The sequence below is a fragment of the Trifolium pratense genome, linkage group LG4 (genome assembly GCF_020283565.1).
Source record: "Trifolium pratense cultivar HEN17-A07 linkage group LG4, ARS_RC_1.1, whole genome shotgun sequence".
Lineage (NCBI taxonomy): Eukaryota > Viridiplantae > Streptophyta > Magnoliopsida > Fabales > Fabaceae > Trifolium > Trifolium pratense.
Genome location: NC_060062.1, coordinates 16842086 through 16859957, shown reverse-complemented (window position 1 = coordinate 16859957; position 17872 = coordinate 16842086). Strand labels below are relative to the sequence as shown.

The window sequence follows — 17872 nt, the reverse complement described above, 5'->3', positions numbered from 1 at the left end:
AGATCTTTTGCCTTCCTGCACTGAAATTCATATATACAGACCGGAAAGATAAGAAAGTAATCCTAATGTCACAAGTTGACAAGACTTTGTCAAGATTAAGAATAAGAACTAGAGCCCAAACTCGAGATTCAGTATAAAATGTTGTCTCAATCATCAGATTTCAAATTATATAAACTTCCTAAATACATAAAAAAGCAAATCTGGAAGGAAAACAAAGGAATGCAGGTATGCTATACTTTGAAACTAACCATCAACCCTGTATTTAGACCCTGTTTGGATAAACAACTTTATTTAGATTACGTATAAGCTTATATAAGTTATTTCTATAGTACAAGATAAATTCAAGTTAAGTTTGTTTTGCATATGCTATAAGCTGTTTTTCGTGAGCTATATTGGAAAACTTATGAAAATAAGCTAACAAAAACTAAAAAAATTATCATAAGCTTTTCCTATAAGTTCTCTAGGCTCACATAACTTATGTCAGAAAAATGGGTATCTCTGGGCATACATCAATGCAAATATGTAGAATGAAAATTAAAAAATTAACGTAGCAAACGAGAATAAGAGCACGTTTGATGAATGATATCATCGATTCCTCCAACAGTCAATGTTGATTTGTCATTCTGCATTAGGGCTTACTCGTGTGTTCCACAACGGTCTCCTAGTCCTGCATGATGTATCAAACAAAGATTGTAAACAAAAGGAGTCATACTCAAAGGTTCGACAATGGGTTTTCTTCTTTTTGTTACAGACAATGTGTGAATGAATAAACAAAATTTATAAAGAAAAGAAACTTTACGTGCAAAATAATTTAACGAAAAAATTGTGATCATTACTCGCTAATATATAACTATAATAAACACGATTTATAAAAATTGGAGTTTTTTTTTTTTGGTATTCAAAATTGGAGTTTTTTGTTCCAAAAAAAAAATCATGAATTGATTCAAGGGTCTTGATCGTCTTATGCAAGTGATCAAAGTTCAATTTCTGACTCTTACATATGAAAAAAAATTGGATGGAAGAAAAGAACTCATTTTGTGTGTTCTGTGTTCTACAGATTCCTCGACCGAGATTAATTAGTGGTAAATGGCGGTAGAAACACGGTACCAATAACATGGTAAAGAAACCCTTATAATGTCTACATTACTTAGCTAATTGTGCCATAACAACATAGTTTATGGCTGAACAAATTCGCAGCAGCCAAACTAAACTGCATTTAGCGCCAAATCTCCCAAATACAGCACGTCACATAAGTATTAAATTTAACATGTTCAAAGTTCTTGAGAGTATGCCACCACATTCAAATTGTCAATATATACGCATTTTTCTAAAATATAAACATCATAGTAAAGCCTGACCATGTGCCATATCAGTACACATATAAGTCAAAGTACTGAGTCACTCACAGAGCTAGCAAATGAGAACACATCACAATTTGATTAATACGAACCTAAATAATAAAAAGACATGTCATTTTTTATTAATCATTAGAAAACACAATGGATAACTCTAACATTATGAAGATTTCACATGTATGAGCAATCAAGATCTGGGCTTTGGAACAATGTCTAATTCACCACTCACCAGAGAATCCCATCTTATCAAGCAAAAGTAAACTACAAGCAACATATTGCACATTGTACACCGAGACTCGGATTTATAATTGTTGTGCAAGACCATATAATCATTTAACTCTACTTAGGATGGGGATAAGCAAGATAGGATATCAATTTGCAAAATAAAATGAACCATTACACGAGACTCTAATCCTCAAAGCAAAATAAAAAGAACCATTACACAAGACTGTTAATAAGAGACGCCAAAGTTTCTGTGATGCAATTTTTAATATTAATATTCTGCTACAGATCCTTTTGGTATTTAATATTAATATTCAAGTTGCCAAAGTTTCATAGATTACTTAGCACTTACTATGAAAACCATGAACCTTGTTCCACAAAAGTATAGAAAACGAACCTGCAGATGTGCCAGAATGTGGCTTTGGTTATGAGCCAAGTGAATGAGTTTATTAGCAAATCGGGTAATATGGCCAATGTTTCCTACCCATGTCGCCAGTTTTCCAGCCACAGGTACTGTTCGCCGCGAGATCACATGAATTCAGTTAAAAGATGTTCTTGTAGATCTAAACAGTGCATAGAGGGATATATCACATGAACTCATGTTATAAATCTCAAGAGCTGGCCCTCAAGAGCTGGCCTAGGAATTACATTGAACCAATTAAAACCAACAGAATTTAAAGCTAGAGAAGCTAACTTATCAGCCAATCTGCTCCCTTCCCTATAAATATGAGAAATAACAAAGTTCATGTCCGTTAGCAAAACCAAACAGAGTTTAACCAACGATTTCTAATTTTCCAAGGGATTAGAGAAGGAGATTTGTAAGCCAAAGTTGCAAGAAGGGAATCTGTTTACAACCAAAGACTCCACCAGCCATTGTGGTGAGCTATTTCTATTGCATTCATTATGCCAAAGAGCTCAGCATGAAAGGCTGAATTTAAGCCAATGTCGACAGTGAAGCAGCCCAAAAACAAAGCATTGTTATCCCTAAAGACACCTGCACAAGAAGCCATACCAGGACAACCTAAAGCTGCACCATCCATATTACATTTTATCCAAGAAATTAGAGGCGGCAATCCAAATTACTTCTTTTATGACTGTTGCTTTTGGAAATTTGATGGTGATGTTGAATCGTTTTAAAACTCTAAAGTCAGACATTGAGTTTTTGGAAGCCAGGTTTGTTGCATTTCCTGAAATTATTGAATTTGCCAAGATATAGGAATTTGCCCAGCCAGGTTTGGCAACATATAAACTCTCAAAATTTATATAGTCAATAGTCAATTAGACTTAAGGGTATCACGGCAACATTTAACCACCATTTATATAGCCAACAATAGGACTTAAGGGTCATCGAGAAAAAATTTATATAGCCAATAACAATTGGACTTAAGGGTCATCGAGCCAACATATATCCATCACAGAATTTATATAGCCAATAGCAACTGGACTTAATTGAGGCAACATTATGTAGTCAATATCAATTGGACTTGATAGAGGCAACATTCAACCACATATTGAGGCAATGTTATTCAGTCAATATATCAATTGAACTTAAGGGTCAGCAAGGCAACATATAACCATCCCAAAATTTATATAGCCAATAGTCAATTGGACCAAGGGTCATCGAGGCAACATATATTCATCATTTAATTTATTTAGCCAATAGCAATTGGATTTAATCGAGGCAACATTTAACCACGCATTGAGGCAAGCATTATATAGCCAATATCAATTCAACTTAATCAAGGCATATTTAACCATATACTGAGGCAACACTATATAGCCAATATCAATTGGACCTAAGGGTCATCAAGGTAACATATAACCAACTCCAAATTTATATAATAGGCAATAGTCAATTGGACTTAAGAGTATCGAAGCAACAATGAACCATCATTTATATAGCCAACGATTAGACTTAAGGATCATCTAGTAAAAATTTAACCATCACATAATTTATATAGGGTCAAGTGAGTAGCATTTAACCATCCCAATTTGCAATAGCATCTAATTCTAAGATCATCAATAACTTAAAGATACCATTTCCAAATTTCAATCATGACTAATAATAACTGAACTTAAGGTCATCAAGACAACATTTAACCATTTTGGTCCAAATTTACATCATACAAGAACTTTCAGAAGGGCAGCACACTTTGCAATTGCAAGATTGCATTTGGGTCATCAAAGAATAAAATATACTTCCCCACATATTATGAATAGAAATTTATATTAAAAATTTATTTAACTCAACCAACAAAATTCATTTAACTCACCAAACAAATGTTTACAATGTGAATAGAGAATTCATATTTCAGTTTCCAATAAAATCATCAAGACAGCTCATCCATTATAAGAATGAAAAAAATCAGTATCCGGTAAAAATCATAAACCACTATGGTTTATTTTTCTTTTTTCAAGTAGAAGATTAACTGTTCTTGAATAATCAAGAATAAAAAAGAATGGATATCCAAACAAGGTATCAATCATAAACCTATGTTTCATAACATTGGTCTCAAAGAGTTTTGGGACATATCATGTTTCCTATATTAAGTGTTTTGTTTTTTCGTGCAGAAGATTGAATGTTTTTGAATCATCAAGAATTTAAAAAACGGTACATTTGTTCATGCAGAAAGTTGAATGTTATTTCTTTGGAGAAATTGTCGCTTTTTCTTTGATCATTCTCGCAAGACATCTGCCTGCTTTGTGTTCCAATCTGCCACACCTCTTTTCATTATATCCCTGGCTAGAAGAATGAAACTGAAATAACTTGAATTTTATTCCAAAGGTCCATTAAAGAAATTCTGCACAGACACCAATAACTGTGCCAAGGTCACAAAACAGGCAGGACTACCACATAAAGCAAACTGTAGTCACTCAGATCACAAAGGGTCTTGGGACATTTAACCACATCTTGAGGCAACATTACGTAGTCAGTATCAATTGGACTTAATCAAGGCAACATTTAACCACAGGCAACATTATGTAGGCAATATCAATTGAACTTAATCGAGGCAACATTTAACCACATCTTGAGGCAACATTATGTAGTCAATATCAATTGGACTTAATCGAGGCAACATTTAACCACAGGCAACCTTATGTAGTCAATATCAGTTTGACTTAATCGAGGCAACATTTAACCACAGGCAACATTATGTAGTCAATATCAGTTTGACTTAATCGAGACAACATTTAACCACATATTGAGGCAACATTTATGCAGTCAATATCAATTGGACTTAATTGAGGCAACGTTCACCCATATATTGAGACAACATTGTACAGTCAATATATCAACTGAACTTAAGGGTCAGCAAGGCAACATAGAACCATCCCAAAATTTATATAGCCAATAGTCAATTGGACTTAAGGGTCATCTAGGCAACATATATTCATCATTTAATTTATATAGCCAATAGCAATTGGATTTAATCAAGGCAACATTTAATCATGTAATGAGACAAGCATTATATAGTCAATATATCAATTCAACTTAATTGAGGCATATTTAACGACATACTGAGGCAACATTATATAGCCAACATCAATTGGACCTAAGGGTCATCAACGTAACATATAACCATCTCCAAATTTATATAGGCAATAGTCAATTGGACTACTTAAGGGTATTGAAGCAACAATGAACCATCATTTATATTTATATAGCCAACAATTAGACTTAAGGATCATCTAGTAAAACTTTAACCATCGCATAATTTTTATAGGGTCAAGTGAGTAGCATTTAACCATCCCAATTTGCAATAGCATTTCAAAATTTCAATTATGAATAATAATAATTGAACTTAAGGTCATCCATACAACATTTAACCATTTTGTTCCAAATTTACATCATACAAGATCTTTAAGAAGGCCAGCACACTTTGCAATTGCAAGATTGCATTTGGGTCATCAAAGAATAAAATATACTTCCCCACATATTATGAATTGATATTTCAGTTTCCAATAAAATCATCCATTAGGAGAATGAAAAAAATCAGTATCCGGTAAAAATCATAAACCACTATGGTTTTTTTTTTCTTTTTTCAATCAGAAGATTAAATGATCTTGAATAATCAAGAATGGGTATCCAAACAAAGTATTAATCATAAACCTATGTTGCAAATGAAAAATAACTGTCTTTCACTATATTAGTGCCAAAAAGGGTTTTGGGACTGATCAGAGTTTTCTCAAGCAGAAGATTGAATGTTCTTGAACAAAAATAAAAAAAATCAGAAAAATGGGTATTTCAACATGTAGAACCGATTCTTGATCAATATTCACAGAGGGTTTGTGAAGAAATTGATGTTATGAAAAATCATCTTTCATAACATTGGTGTCAAAGAGTTTCGTACAGAAGATTGAATTTTGTTTTTGAACCATCAAGAATGTAAAAAAAGGTACCTTTGTTAATGCAGAAAATTGAATGAAAACGGTACCTATGGAGAAATAATCGCTTTTTCTTTGATGATTCTCGCAAGTTCCGATCCGCCGCACCTCTTTTCGTTATAACCATTTCTTGCTTGCAATGTGTTCCAATCCGCCGCACCTCTCTTATCGTTATAACCCTAGAAAAGAAGAATGAAACAAATTGAAGCGTTAGAACCCTAGAAAATAGAAAAGAAGAATGAAACAAATTCAAAAGCGTGAAAACTAAGCTGCATAAATAAACGAAAAGTAACGGAACTATAGAAAGCGTGTGTGTGATTATTATATCAGGCTCTTTCATGGGCTTTTTTGTTTAGTGGGCCAAGACCATCGGTTAATCATTAAAGCCTTTTTAATTTTAACTAAAAAAAAATGGTGATATAACTTGTAGATATTTTCTCTTTAGGCCCCCCACGTTTCTTTTATACCCCCTTACTTACGTTTTTGCCCCTGCACGGTGTTTCGGGTTATACGAATCGAACTTTAAAAAAATTCGGTTAATAGAAATCGATCGCTTTTCCCTTCGAGTTTTGTTAACCGAAGTTAACTGATATAGAAACAGAAGCTGAACTTCTCCTCTCAGTTACGTTTTTTCTTCTAAACACCAACAACACCACTCCTTCTTCTTCTTGAGAGCGATTTTGTGGAAAACTTCAACATCCTATCTCAAACCATTCTTAATCAAGTAAGTTCCATGCATTTACATTCACTCTTTTCTCATTCCATGTTTTTCTTATCACATTCACTTTTTTCTACGTTTTTTTCCCTCCCTGAGTAATTTTCTATCTCAAAATTCTATGTTTGAATTGTTGATTAATGGTTAGTTGTTAGTTTAGTTAGATGTTAACATGAATGCATGTGATATTAGGTTTAATTTGTGTATGCAATTAGATGGTATTATGGTGTACACTAAGTGTTTGACAAAATGTGTAAGTAAAATTCAATATGCTTCCATATGAATAATGTTAACCATAGGTGTTAGGATTAAATGTTGATTGAATTATAGTTTGAATTTATCATAGTTTATAAGATTGTATTGAGTGTGAAGATATTTTTCCATGTTAGGATAAATATGGAAGAAAATGTTGGGAGAGGTAGACATGGCAAGCCAAGCAATGCAAATGCTTCCGCTCGTAGAGAGCTTGCTGCAAATCGCCCTGCCAAACGAGGTCGTAGTAAGCAGCAAGGACCAATTCCGGCGCGAGGGACACATGATGCTGAGGCGGGTGGTTCGCGTACGCGTACACGGTCACGTTTAGGCCAAGCACAAAATGCTGCTGAAAATTTGGTCATTTTCGAAGGGCAAACTGGGATTTAAGGGGGGTATAAAAGAAACGTGGGGGGTGGGGAGAGAAAATATCTAACTTGTATACTCCCAAAATTGTATTTTTATAAGTCATTTTATCATAAACTAACTTGACAAACTTATAATCTATAACAATATATAAAAAGGATATGTGAGTTTGGGATGAATTTTTCAATATACCTATTTTACCCTTGACTTAGTTTCACAACTTCCATTAACTAATGGGTTATTTTTTTTAAAAAAAAAAATTCAAATCATAAAAATGTGAATAAGTGGCAAATGGGTTGCCTATACATGAACGATTACCAACTTAATACTACATCTATATCTATATTATATATAAAGAGAATACAAATATTTTTGGTGTCGACTTTTCATAATACCAACAATACCCTTATTTTTTTTAGTAATAAAAATCTTTTATTACCAAATTCACGATAACATAAAACATGCCTTTTTTTTTACATAAGTTAGACACAGACAGGCGCGGCACGCGCCTGTCTGGCCCGCTAGTAATACATAAAAATTGTATAAGCTATTTACAAAAGCTCAAAAATAAGTTAATCCACATGGGGACTAAACCCTCTCCAAAATACGTTCTACATCACTACTAGACTAAACCCTCTCCGAATGGCATGGTATTCTTCATCTCCTTGCTCAAGATTCTCCATTCTGGCTCGCAGCTCTTCATTCTGCTTCAATAGTTCGTCGATCGTGGCTTTGAAGTTATCGTGCGAGCCGTTATTTGGTGTACCTGTCATTGTCAGAGGTATGTATGCGTGGCTGAGAAGAGTTTTGTCGCAGCCCCACAATGGGTTCCAAAATGTTCTAGCTAGGTTAGTCTAGTAGTGATGTATAACGTATTTTGGAGAGGGTTTAGTGCCTCTATATATAGGCAATCTCAACCCTAGTAAAAGGGGGAGCTCACGTGCTCCTTAGGATAGGGGAGGGAGTTGAGCTCCCAGGATTTCTTGCCCACATGGCTATCGACCTGGTCGTCAAGTGGTGTGTGGGATAATATTTATCCGTTATGGGTCGGTCCAGCTATTTTGGCCGTTCTCCCAAGTGGTGGAGCGAGCCCACTAAGATCTTGGGAGCCGCCCAGTACAATATCTTATAAATAAAAATTCGAATAACTAAAATATTTTAATTATAATTTATTTAAAAATAGTGCAAATGAAGCCTTCTCAATTTGAAAAACAAATTGAGGAAATAATGTTGTCTTTTAGACCATTGGATTATAAATGTAGGACAATATTTATATTTAAAATAAATGAAGAAAAGTTGATTGATGATTGTGATGTGAAAATTGAGGAAAATTGAAAGAAAAAAAATTGAGAGGATTCATTCTCGTTAGTCATTTTTTTCTAACGTCGTTTTTTCTTAATTTGACTTGTGTTTTGTTTTTGGAAAACGTTTTTTCTAACGTCGTTTTTTTCTAATATATGTCCTCTTGATTCAACAAATCTTGAGAAGCTTTTATTGCATTCTTGTGTGGCTAACAAAGAATTTTACAATAATAATAAAAATAGCACTTCTAAGATGAGGACTCGATCTATTAAGTCCCTTATAAGCTGAATCTCAATATTGCCTAAAATTTCATTAAAATATATTCTCAACCATGGATAAAACTTGAAAAATCTGAAGCTTGGCACACTTTCAAGAATTTCGTGTAATTTACATAGATGAACTAAGTTGGCATTGGTAATGTCTCACTGTCATAGGTTTTTAAAATCTGGTCTGACCATTTTAGAAACTCGTTTAGGACCTGACTTTAGCAAGTCTGACCCTTATTTCTTCCATTTCCTCCTCATCATCGACACCCTCAGCTATAGCCTGTTCCTACAAATTATAATGCATTCCATAATTAGTTTGACAAAACAGATAAGGAAAGAGTCGTTTTACGAGGAAATTGAATTGCACATACCTCATCCGCGGCTCCAACACTTTGAGCAGGTTGCTTCACCTTTTGTTTCCTCACAGCTTCAGGAAGTTGTGCGGCTGTCTCACCAGCTATTGCAGTTAAGACTTTATCAACTTCTTCTTCTATCTCATCTTCTATGTCCTCGGAATCTAATGCCGAGTCGACGGCGTCGTTTACTATCTCCTCAATAACTCCTGCCTGAAATAGAAGACAATACTAATAACTACCGTGCAATTAACTTCTATAACAACAGGAACGGAAATAAAGTATTACATGCATACCTACCTTTATCATTTCTTTGCTGAACTCTTGCATAGCCACAGCCATTTGAGGAGTCTTCATGAGGTTATTAACAAGCTTCATAACCTCGGCACTCTTTGATAGATGTCCTACAATACGAGAAATTGCTGCAAAAGCAAACAAAATCATGATTTTGCAATGAACACGATTCTAAATTCTTGTGACCGGCCAATAACTCAATCTGTCATGACCACTAATTGCAAAAGAATCAGCAACTAAAACAAAATATAATTAATCTAACTATTACACTAACTTACCAATAAAAGAGGTTCTGCAAGAATATTCAGAGATGTATGATTTGTAGCCAAATAAAAAAATACTTGAGATAAGACAGCTGAACCAGATAAATGAGATAATGCATGACTCATTCAGTAACGACTAAACACCCTTTCCCCTCTCTTATGGTTTTGGTGTGATGCCCTCACTCGATTTGTAAACCAGTCACTAGAATTTTCTCCCCAAGTAAAACAAAACTGTGCACCATAAAGGAGATGTCGTCATTTAATTGTGATTGTCATATGAATTTATTTTTAGGCATTTTATTAAGAAATTTTAAGTTAGTAATGTAGAATTCAAGGATGGCACTATAGATCAGGAAAATCATTGAAGATGTATACAATCCCTAGTCTTTTTCCTTGACCAAACATTTTCACACACTTCCCATTTCCTTTTTTTTTTCACTCTTATACAATATGTCGCCTCTGCTACCGACCACAACTATACCCTCTTAACTTTTGTAACCCTATCAAAGTTTTCTTACCTGCTATTAAAGTTTAGTTATGCTTGTTTTTTGAAGAAGAAAGTTTAGTTATGCTTATAAAATATCCTGATATTTGTAAAACTAGATACAGCAATTCTTTTCCCCTTGTCAATTATCAGTATCTTTCCAATGAAATTTCTTGTTTCCCAGTGAATTATGGACTTCCTACCTTAGTTAAGACTAATGACCAGTTTGGATAACCAACAATTTACACGCTTACGGCACAAGAGCTTAGAACCTGAGATTCGTAAGCGCTTAAATTGAATAAGCTATTAGCATTTGGATATATACATTAAAAAATGCTTACAAAAATTAAAGTGTTTGGATGCAACATTAAATAAGCATTTACATAATGATGTTAAAAATTTAAAAATTCGATGAATTAAGTCATAAATTTAAAATATCATAATATATCAAAAAAATTGTAAAAACAATTGCACCGATCACTATAGCACAAAAAGCTTGACAAGAAAAATGGTTGAATTCGCATTCTTAATTCAATTTAAACAATCCTAAAACCTCAAATCAAATCACATTATTTAGCAGAAACTCTGTATCTTCAAAGGAAAAATAAATTAAAAAGTAAACCATCTAAAACAACAATTATGCCAATATACTAACAATTCCTAAAGGTGTTCTCATGTGTACTTCGAAATCAAAGGAGCATTGATATTGATATTTTGAAGCATTGAAAATAACGTTTGTGGGCATGTGTTTTAATCGTTGTCTTCCATTTTTTATTCACAGAAAGAACTATGAAGAAAAATAAAAGCACGAGACAGGGGAGATCGAGTATACCTTAAGCTAGGACGAACATCAAACATATGCATTCAAGGTTTTCAAACAGCTCAACTTAAAAAATTAAAATACTAGACAGAAAGGGGGAAAAGAGAACCAAAATAGGTTCCTAGGTTATTCTGCATTAGTGATCCATAAGCTCCGTACAAGCGAATGCATAAGGTACTCTCTGGAGCTTATAAAAATTAGCTATAAACATCTTTTGATCTATTATAATTTATAAACTATGTTCATCAGCTCATTCAAGCGATTGCATAAGCACTAATGCTAATCGATAAGCCCGTATATGATGTTATGAGCCAATCTAATCACACCCTAAATACCCCACATTAAAAGAAGAAGAAAAAGACTTCCCCATATATTGTACCGCCATATGGATATAACACTCAGCTCTTCCCCCTCTACATCAAAAAACTATAAATCTACAGATATTCACAGTTGAGTTTTCCCTACAACAGAACATTTGATCATCAACAAATTCAATAATTTGGACAAATCTACCTATTCAACTTAGTTAACAAGAGGAATTAAAGATATTCAATTAAGCATCATTTATCATACAACTGTTATGAAGCAGGAGTAACTAACTCAGACAGCTTATAATTAAGTTGGCAAATTAAGGCTTATAATACATGGAAAAACCTACCAACACTTTCTTTAAGGTGGATTGTTATTGAATTCAATTGCGCCTTATTTTCATGAAGACGGCTCACTGTTTTCCTGGATCTCACAAGTTCAGTAGCGAGTGCCTGTAAATCTAACAAATATCATAATAAGGATTATTTTTTTTCAAAATGCTCACTTTATTCTACAAAATCTGGATCTCTCAACAAAAAAGACTTCCTAAAAGGTAATTACACTTGTACAAATCAAATATAATTTCATCATTAGTTTATTAAATGTTGTGAACTGGGACCAGTCCTAACACATATGGGGATGGCATAGTACATAAAAGCTTTTATCTACACAAACATCTAGTTCTGCCTTAAATTCAGCATAAAAAGGATACAGTGGAAAGGAATGAAGATACGATACAATGAAACCAACAAATTTTGATTCAAAAGGCAAGAAATTTGGTTTCTCTTAAGGCTCTATTTGCCAATGCCAAATTTTGAGCTTATAGTTTATGCCTTTATGGCACATAGCTTATAAGTTCATATGACAAAAAAAGACTTGTTTGGTTATACGTTTATCTCGCGACCTTATAATTTATTTTTACTAGCTTATATCTTATATTTTTTCTCCCAATTTTACCTCTGTCATCATATTTATAAACGAGTTCAACTGCTAATTTTATCGAACACTACATATTCAATCAACAAGTTTATCCACTAGTAAGCTTATAAGCTTCGCTATAAGTTCATCCACTATAAGCTAGTTATGCGCTATATTTTAACAAAACAGAGACAAAGTAAAATCTCAAGTTCAAGTCATTCATACATACGAAATTGCACAAAACTACCCAACATGCAACATACAATTTTTACTATCACTAACTAACAAGGGTGGATCAACACTCAATGCAATAGCATAGAAACATAACCACATATCTCAATATATAATATATATAAAAATAAAATAAACCTTTGCAGAGCCAATATCATTCCTCTTTGCAGCTTCTTTAATAGCCTTCTGAACTTTTGTTTCTTCTCTCTGAATATCTAAATTGAAGAAAAGAAAGAGAAAAATGAGAAGAAGAAATAAATTAGGGTTTTAAGATAGAGAAAGGGGAAAGGGAATTACCGAGAATTTGGCGATCAATGTTTCGAGACTCTTGAAGAACCTTACGTTGCCAATCTCTCAATATTTGCTGCGGATTTGGCTTCGGTTTCAGAATGTTCATCAGCTTCTCCATTTCAAACTGATCACAAAATCGATGAAAGAACGAATATATGTATGAAGATGAGATCGTAGTGAAGCAATGAATATATTGGTTGAAGAACGAAATATGCGATGTTCGTGGTGATGTGCGTACTAAAACCCTTACGAAGAACGAAAAATATTGTTACACCCTTTTTTTAATACTAATAAAAAATTAGTATTTCTTAATTATAGGTGTCTAACTCTAAAATGACCAAAAATTTGGGACGGATGAAGGGTCTCGTATAATTCAATTAGGTATGAATATGAATTTTAAAGTTATTGCCAATTAAAAAATCAAATATTAATTCATCTTTTATGATAAAAGATATTTGAAGGACAAGAATTTTGTTTCTTTAGATAGACGAAATGACAAAGTTATATTATAAACTCACACACATAAGCGAGGGAGACGAGGTTCAAACCCCATTCATAACGTTCGGCTTATCAATTTCGACATTTTTATCAGTTTAAATGTCTATCTCACATGAACATATTTAATTAAATAATTAAATTTATTTTTAAATATACTATTTTTTTACACATTTTTAAATATACTAATGAACTAACAAACCAATGAGATTAAACTTTCTTTTAATATTTAAAATGATATTTTAGAAAATTTACTATATATGAGATTATATTTCAATTTTAATTTATAATAATACATTTATATATGTGAAAAATGAATGTAGATTGATAAAATTAAACTACTGAAAAAGTTAATATATATATATATATAGGGGGCTGCTAACTTAGACCCAGTTGGGTCTAAGTTAGCAAGGTGCACCTTTTGAGTTGGACAAAAATACCAATTTTTTTAATTTTTGAAAGAATAGAGCAACAGGGGCATTTCTGTAATTTTCTGCAATTTTACACGCGCCCCCCACTTCTTTTTCCCCCCCAGGACACGTGTCACGCTGTTATTTGCCAAAATCCAAGCGCGTGCATCACACGCGCCGACAGGCGCGCGTGGGTGAAGGCCACACGCGGAGAGAGAAAGCTTTTAAAAAAGAAAGGCCACGTGTCAGCATATGATTGGCTGCGTTAATTTTTTTCCATTTTATACTTTAAACTCGATTATTTCGTCGTAAATTAATTTTTTATTTTTTATTTTTTATACCAAAATTCATAATTTTTTTTTCTCTACAAATAGAGACTTGGTTCGTTTGATTTGGACACCGAAAAAAAAAACGCAATTTTTCACTACTTTAAACTCGATTATTTCGTCGTAAATTAATTTTTTATTTTTTATTTTTTATACCAAAATTCATAATTTTTTTTTCTCTACAAATAGAGACTTGGTTCGTTTGATTTGGACACAGAAAAAAAAAACCCAATTTTTCACTACCTTAATCTCATTTTTCACTACCTTACATCAACTCACTGAAACCATTCTACCAGAAAAATGGTTTCGGAGTACAAATCTCTGAAACCATTCTACAAGCTAAATGGTTTCAGAAGCAAATAACTAATAATCAACTTACTGAAACCATTTTACCAGCAAAATGGTTTCAGATTACAACTCTCTGAAACCATTCTACCAGATAAATGGTTTCAGAAGCAAACACAATTAATAAATTACTCACTGAAACCATTCTACCAGTAAAATAGTTTCAGAATACAACTATGTGCAACCATTCTACAAGCTAAATAGTTTCAGAAGCAAATAACTAATAATCAACTTACTGAAACCATTCTACCAGCAAAATGGTTTCAGATTACAACTCTCTGAAACCATTGTACCAGATAAATGGTTTCAGAAGCAAACACAATTAATAAATTACTCACTGAAACCATTCTACCAGTAAAATGGTTTCAGAATACAACTATGTGCAACCATTCTACAAGCTAAATGGTTTCAGAAGCAAATAACTAATAATCAACTTACTGAAACCATTCTACCAGCAAAATGGTTTCAGATTACAACTCTCTGAAACCATTGTACCAGATAAATGGTTTCAGAAGCAAACACAATTAATAAATTACTCATTGAAACCATTCTACCAGTAAAATGGTTTCAGAATACAACTATGTGCAACCATTCTACCAATTAAATGGTTTCAGAAGCAAACATTAGTTTTTAATTACCGTTTTATCTCATTTAATTAACTATCCAAAAATTTCATAAAATATACCAAAAGTTCCAGAATATTATCTACTATTTTCCTGGTATAATGGTTTCAGTGAGTTGGTTGAGTTTACAACACACAAGTAACGTATTTAGTAAACAATAAAATGAGATTAAGGTAGTGAAAAATTGCGTTTTTTTTTTTGGTGTCCAAATCAAACGAACCAAGTCTCTATTTGTAGGGAAAAAAAATATGAATTTTGGTATAAAAAATAAAAAATAAAAAATTAATTTACGACGAAATAATCGAGTTTAAAGTAGTGAAAAATTGCGTTTTTTTTTCGGTGTCCAAATCAAACGAACCAAGTCTCTATTTGTAGAGAAAAAAAAATTATGAATTTTGGTATAAAAAATTAATTTACGACGAAATAATCGAGTTTAAAGTATAAAATGGAAAAAATCACGCAGACCCATTCATATGCTGACACGTGGCTGCCTTTTCAAAAGCAAAATTTTCTCTCTCCAGCTTATAATCTAGTGTGGCGCAAACAGGATGATCTGATAGATCAGGATGATCTGGGCTGTCTGATTGATCAGACAGTCTTAATGAGATCACATCTTGGCTGTCTGATGGAAATCAACGGTCTGTAACAATGGTCCTTCCGTACGCGCGCGACACTGGATCCACGTCTATTAATTGTTTAAGAAGGTGGGGCGCGTGTTGTTATGTTTTTTTTTATGTAAAATTACAGAAATGTCCCTGTTGCTCTATTCTTTCAAAAATTAAAAGAATGGGTATTTTGGTCCAATTGAAAAGGTGCACCTTGCTAACTTAGACCTAACTAGGGTCTAAGTTAGAAAACCCCATATATATATATATATATGGGTTAGGATCAATTAACACCAATGTGTCAAATTATATTAGTAAATTGGTAGTCAATCTCGATGTACTGTACCGAAGAAGAATCACGAATTACTATCATTGCTGGTTATGAATAAGGAGGTTCTCTTTCAAAATATAAATGTAGATGAAGCACTAATAGGAGTTCAGTGAGGAGAGGCATGATTCAATTGGTTCTCTTTCAAAATATGTTGGTTAACGCAGATGAAGCAGTAAAACGAGTGCGTCTGTTGTTGGGAGAGTTGGGACTTGGGGGAGAAAAGCTCACTCACGTGACTTAAGTTTTTTTTGAACGTCACGTGACTTAAGTTAACAAACAATTACCGGCCATTAGAGATTTGGTGTCGGATCATAACTCATATATATATATATATATATATATATATATATATATATGGAAGAGATCAAATTACACCGGTGTAACATTTGATTAATATTACACCGTTCAATAACGCTTTAACGAATACAAATTTTACAAAATTCACTGTTGGATTGAAAGCATATATCGAATAGATCATCCATGTTAAATTTTACAAAAATCTAAAATCGTTTGATATGTTATTGAGACCGATGAAGATTAATGGTTTATGTGTTTTTTTTAATACCGTTAATCTTGATCTATCTCAAAAATATATCAAACGATTTTATATTTTTATACAATTTAACATAGATGATCTATACGATATAAAATTTCAATCCAACGGTGAATTTTATAAAATTTGTATTCGTTAAAGCGTTATTGAGCGGTATAACATTACTCAAATGTTACACCGGTGTAATTTGATCCCTCCCCATATATATATGGTCAAGATCAAAATAACACCAAATAGTTTGATACCAAATGTTACACCTCTCAATAATATTTTAACCGATATAGATTTTATAAAATCCACTGTTGGATGGAAAGTTAATATCATATAGATCATTTGTGTAAAATTTCAGACAAATCCAAAATCATTTGATATGATATTACGACACATAAAGATTAACGGCATATAAAAAAAACACAAACAATTAATTTTGATTTATTTCAATAACATATCTCTAATGGAGACTGGACTGTGGGTATAGAGCTAATTAATTGGTTCAAAAAGTTCATATTCCAACAGAACTAGTCGTGGGTATAGCACCAACGTCTTTTCCAACAGCCATAAAAACCATCACTATATAGACTATTGTAACGGTAAATATCCGTTGGTAGGAAAATTCTAGGAAGAAGTCAAAAAACTCACTTCTTGAAAGAAGTCGCCACCGTGTCCAATTAATGAAACAGTTGAATTAGTCAATTGCCACATAAGATTATATGGTGTAGAAGGCTTACCATACATCTTCATGTTGCAAACAAGTCCCTAACAAATTAAAACTTACAAAATTACCCCAAACTTAATATTGTTTTATTAATCATAATTCCCAAATAATCAAATCAAATAATCAAATCAAATAAGCAAATAATCAAATAATCAAATCACAATATCTGTTGTTTCATTGTTCGTATTTCCCCATTCACCAGCCAACCTGTTTGTTCTTCGTCCACCATTGTTGAACGAAGTGATTTCTTCAACTTCGTCGTTTCATCGTTCATCAACATCTTATTTTCTCACCACCCAACCTCATTTATCTTAGACTCTATCGTTCTCCTCCACCATTGTTGAACGAAGTTCGAGTTCGACATTCAAAAATCAGATGCTCGTCTCGTATTGAGTCGTATTAAGGTAAACGATTTACAACTTTATTTGTAATTAGGTATTAAGATATAATGATATCAAATATTAATTTGGGTTTGTTAAATTTGATTTCAATTTGTGAATTAGGGTTTTCTAGTGGAGGTCGTAAATTAATTTGGGAATTAGGTTAGATACCTTTTGATTTTAGTGTTTAGGTAATATGGTGGTTTTGTAATTGATGCTGAGCTGAGTTTTGTTTGGTGACAACTTGTGTTAATTCAGGATA

The 17872-nt window shown here is 32.9% G+C and overlaps 1 protein-coding gene across 2 annotated transcripts; it reads right to left on the bottom strand.

Moving 5' to 3' along the window:
* Positions 1–8823: 8823 nt before the first annotated feature.
* LOC123919902 (vacuolar protein sorting-associated protein 24 homolog 1-like) lies at positions 8824–13089 on the bottom strand. 2 transcript variants are annotated; one of them, XM_045971928.1, is made up of 6 exons: positions 12834–13089; positions 12675–12751; positions 11737–11839; positions 9518–9639; positions 9236–9430; positions 8824–9144 (listed from the first exon to the last, which is right to left on the bottom strand). In XM_045971928.1, exons 1-6 carry the CDS (start codon positions 12943–12945, stop codon positions 9070–9072), a joined length of 684 nt encoding a protein of 227 aa, XP_045827884.1. In that variant the 5' UTR covers positions 12946–13089; the 3' UTR covers positions 8824–9069. The 2 variants fall into 2 exon arrangements, with proteins under 2 accessions (XP_045827884.1, XP_045827883.1); XM_045971927.1 differs by having other exon boundaries at positions 8826–9150.
* Between the last annotated feature and the right edge of the window lie 4783 nt (positions 13090–17872).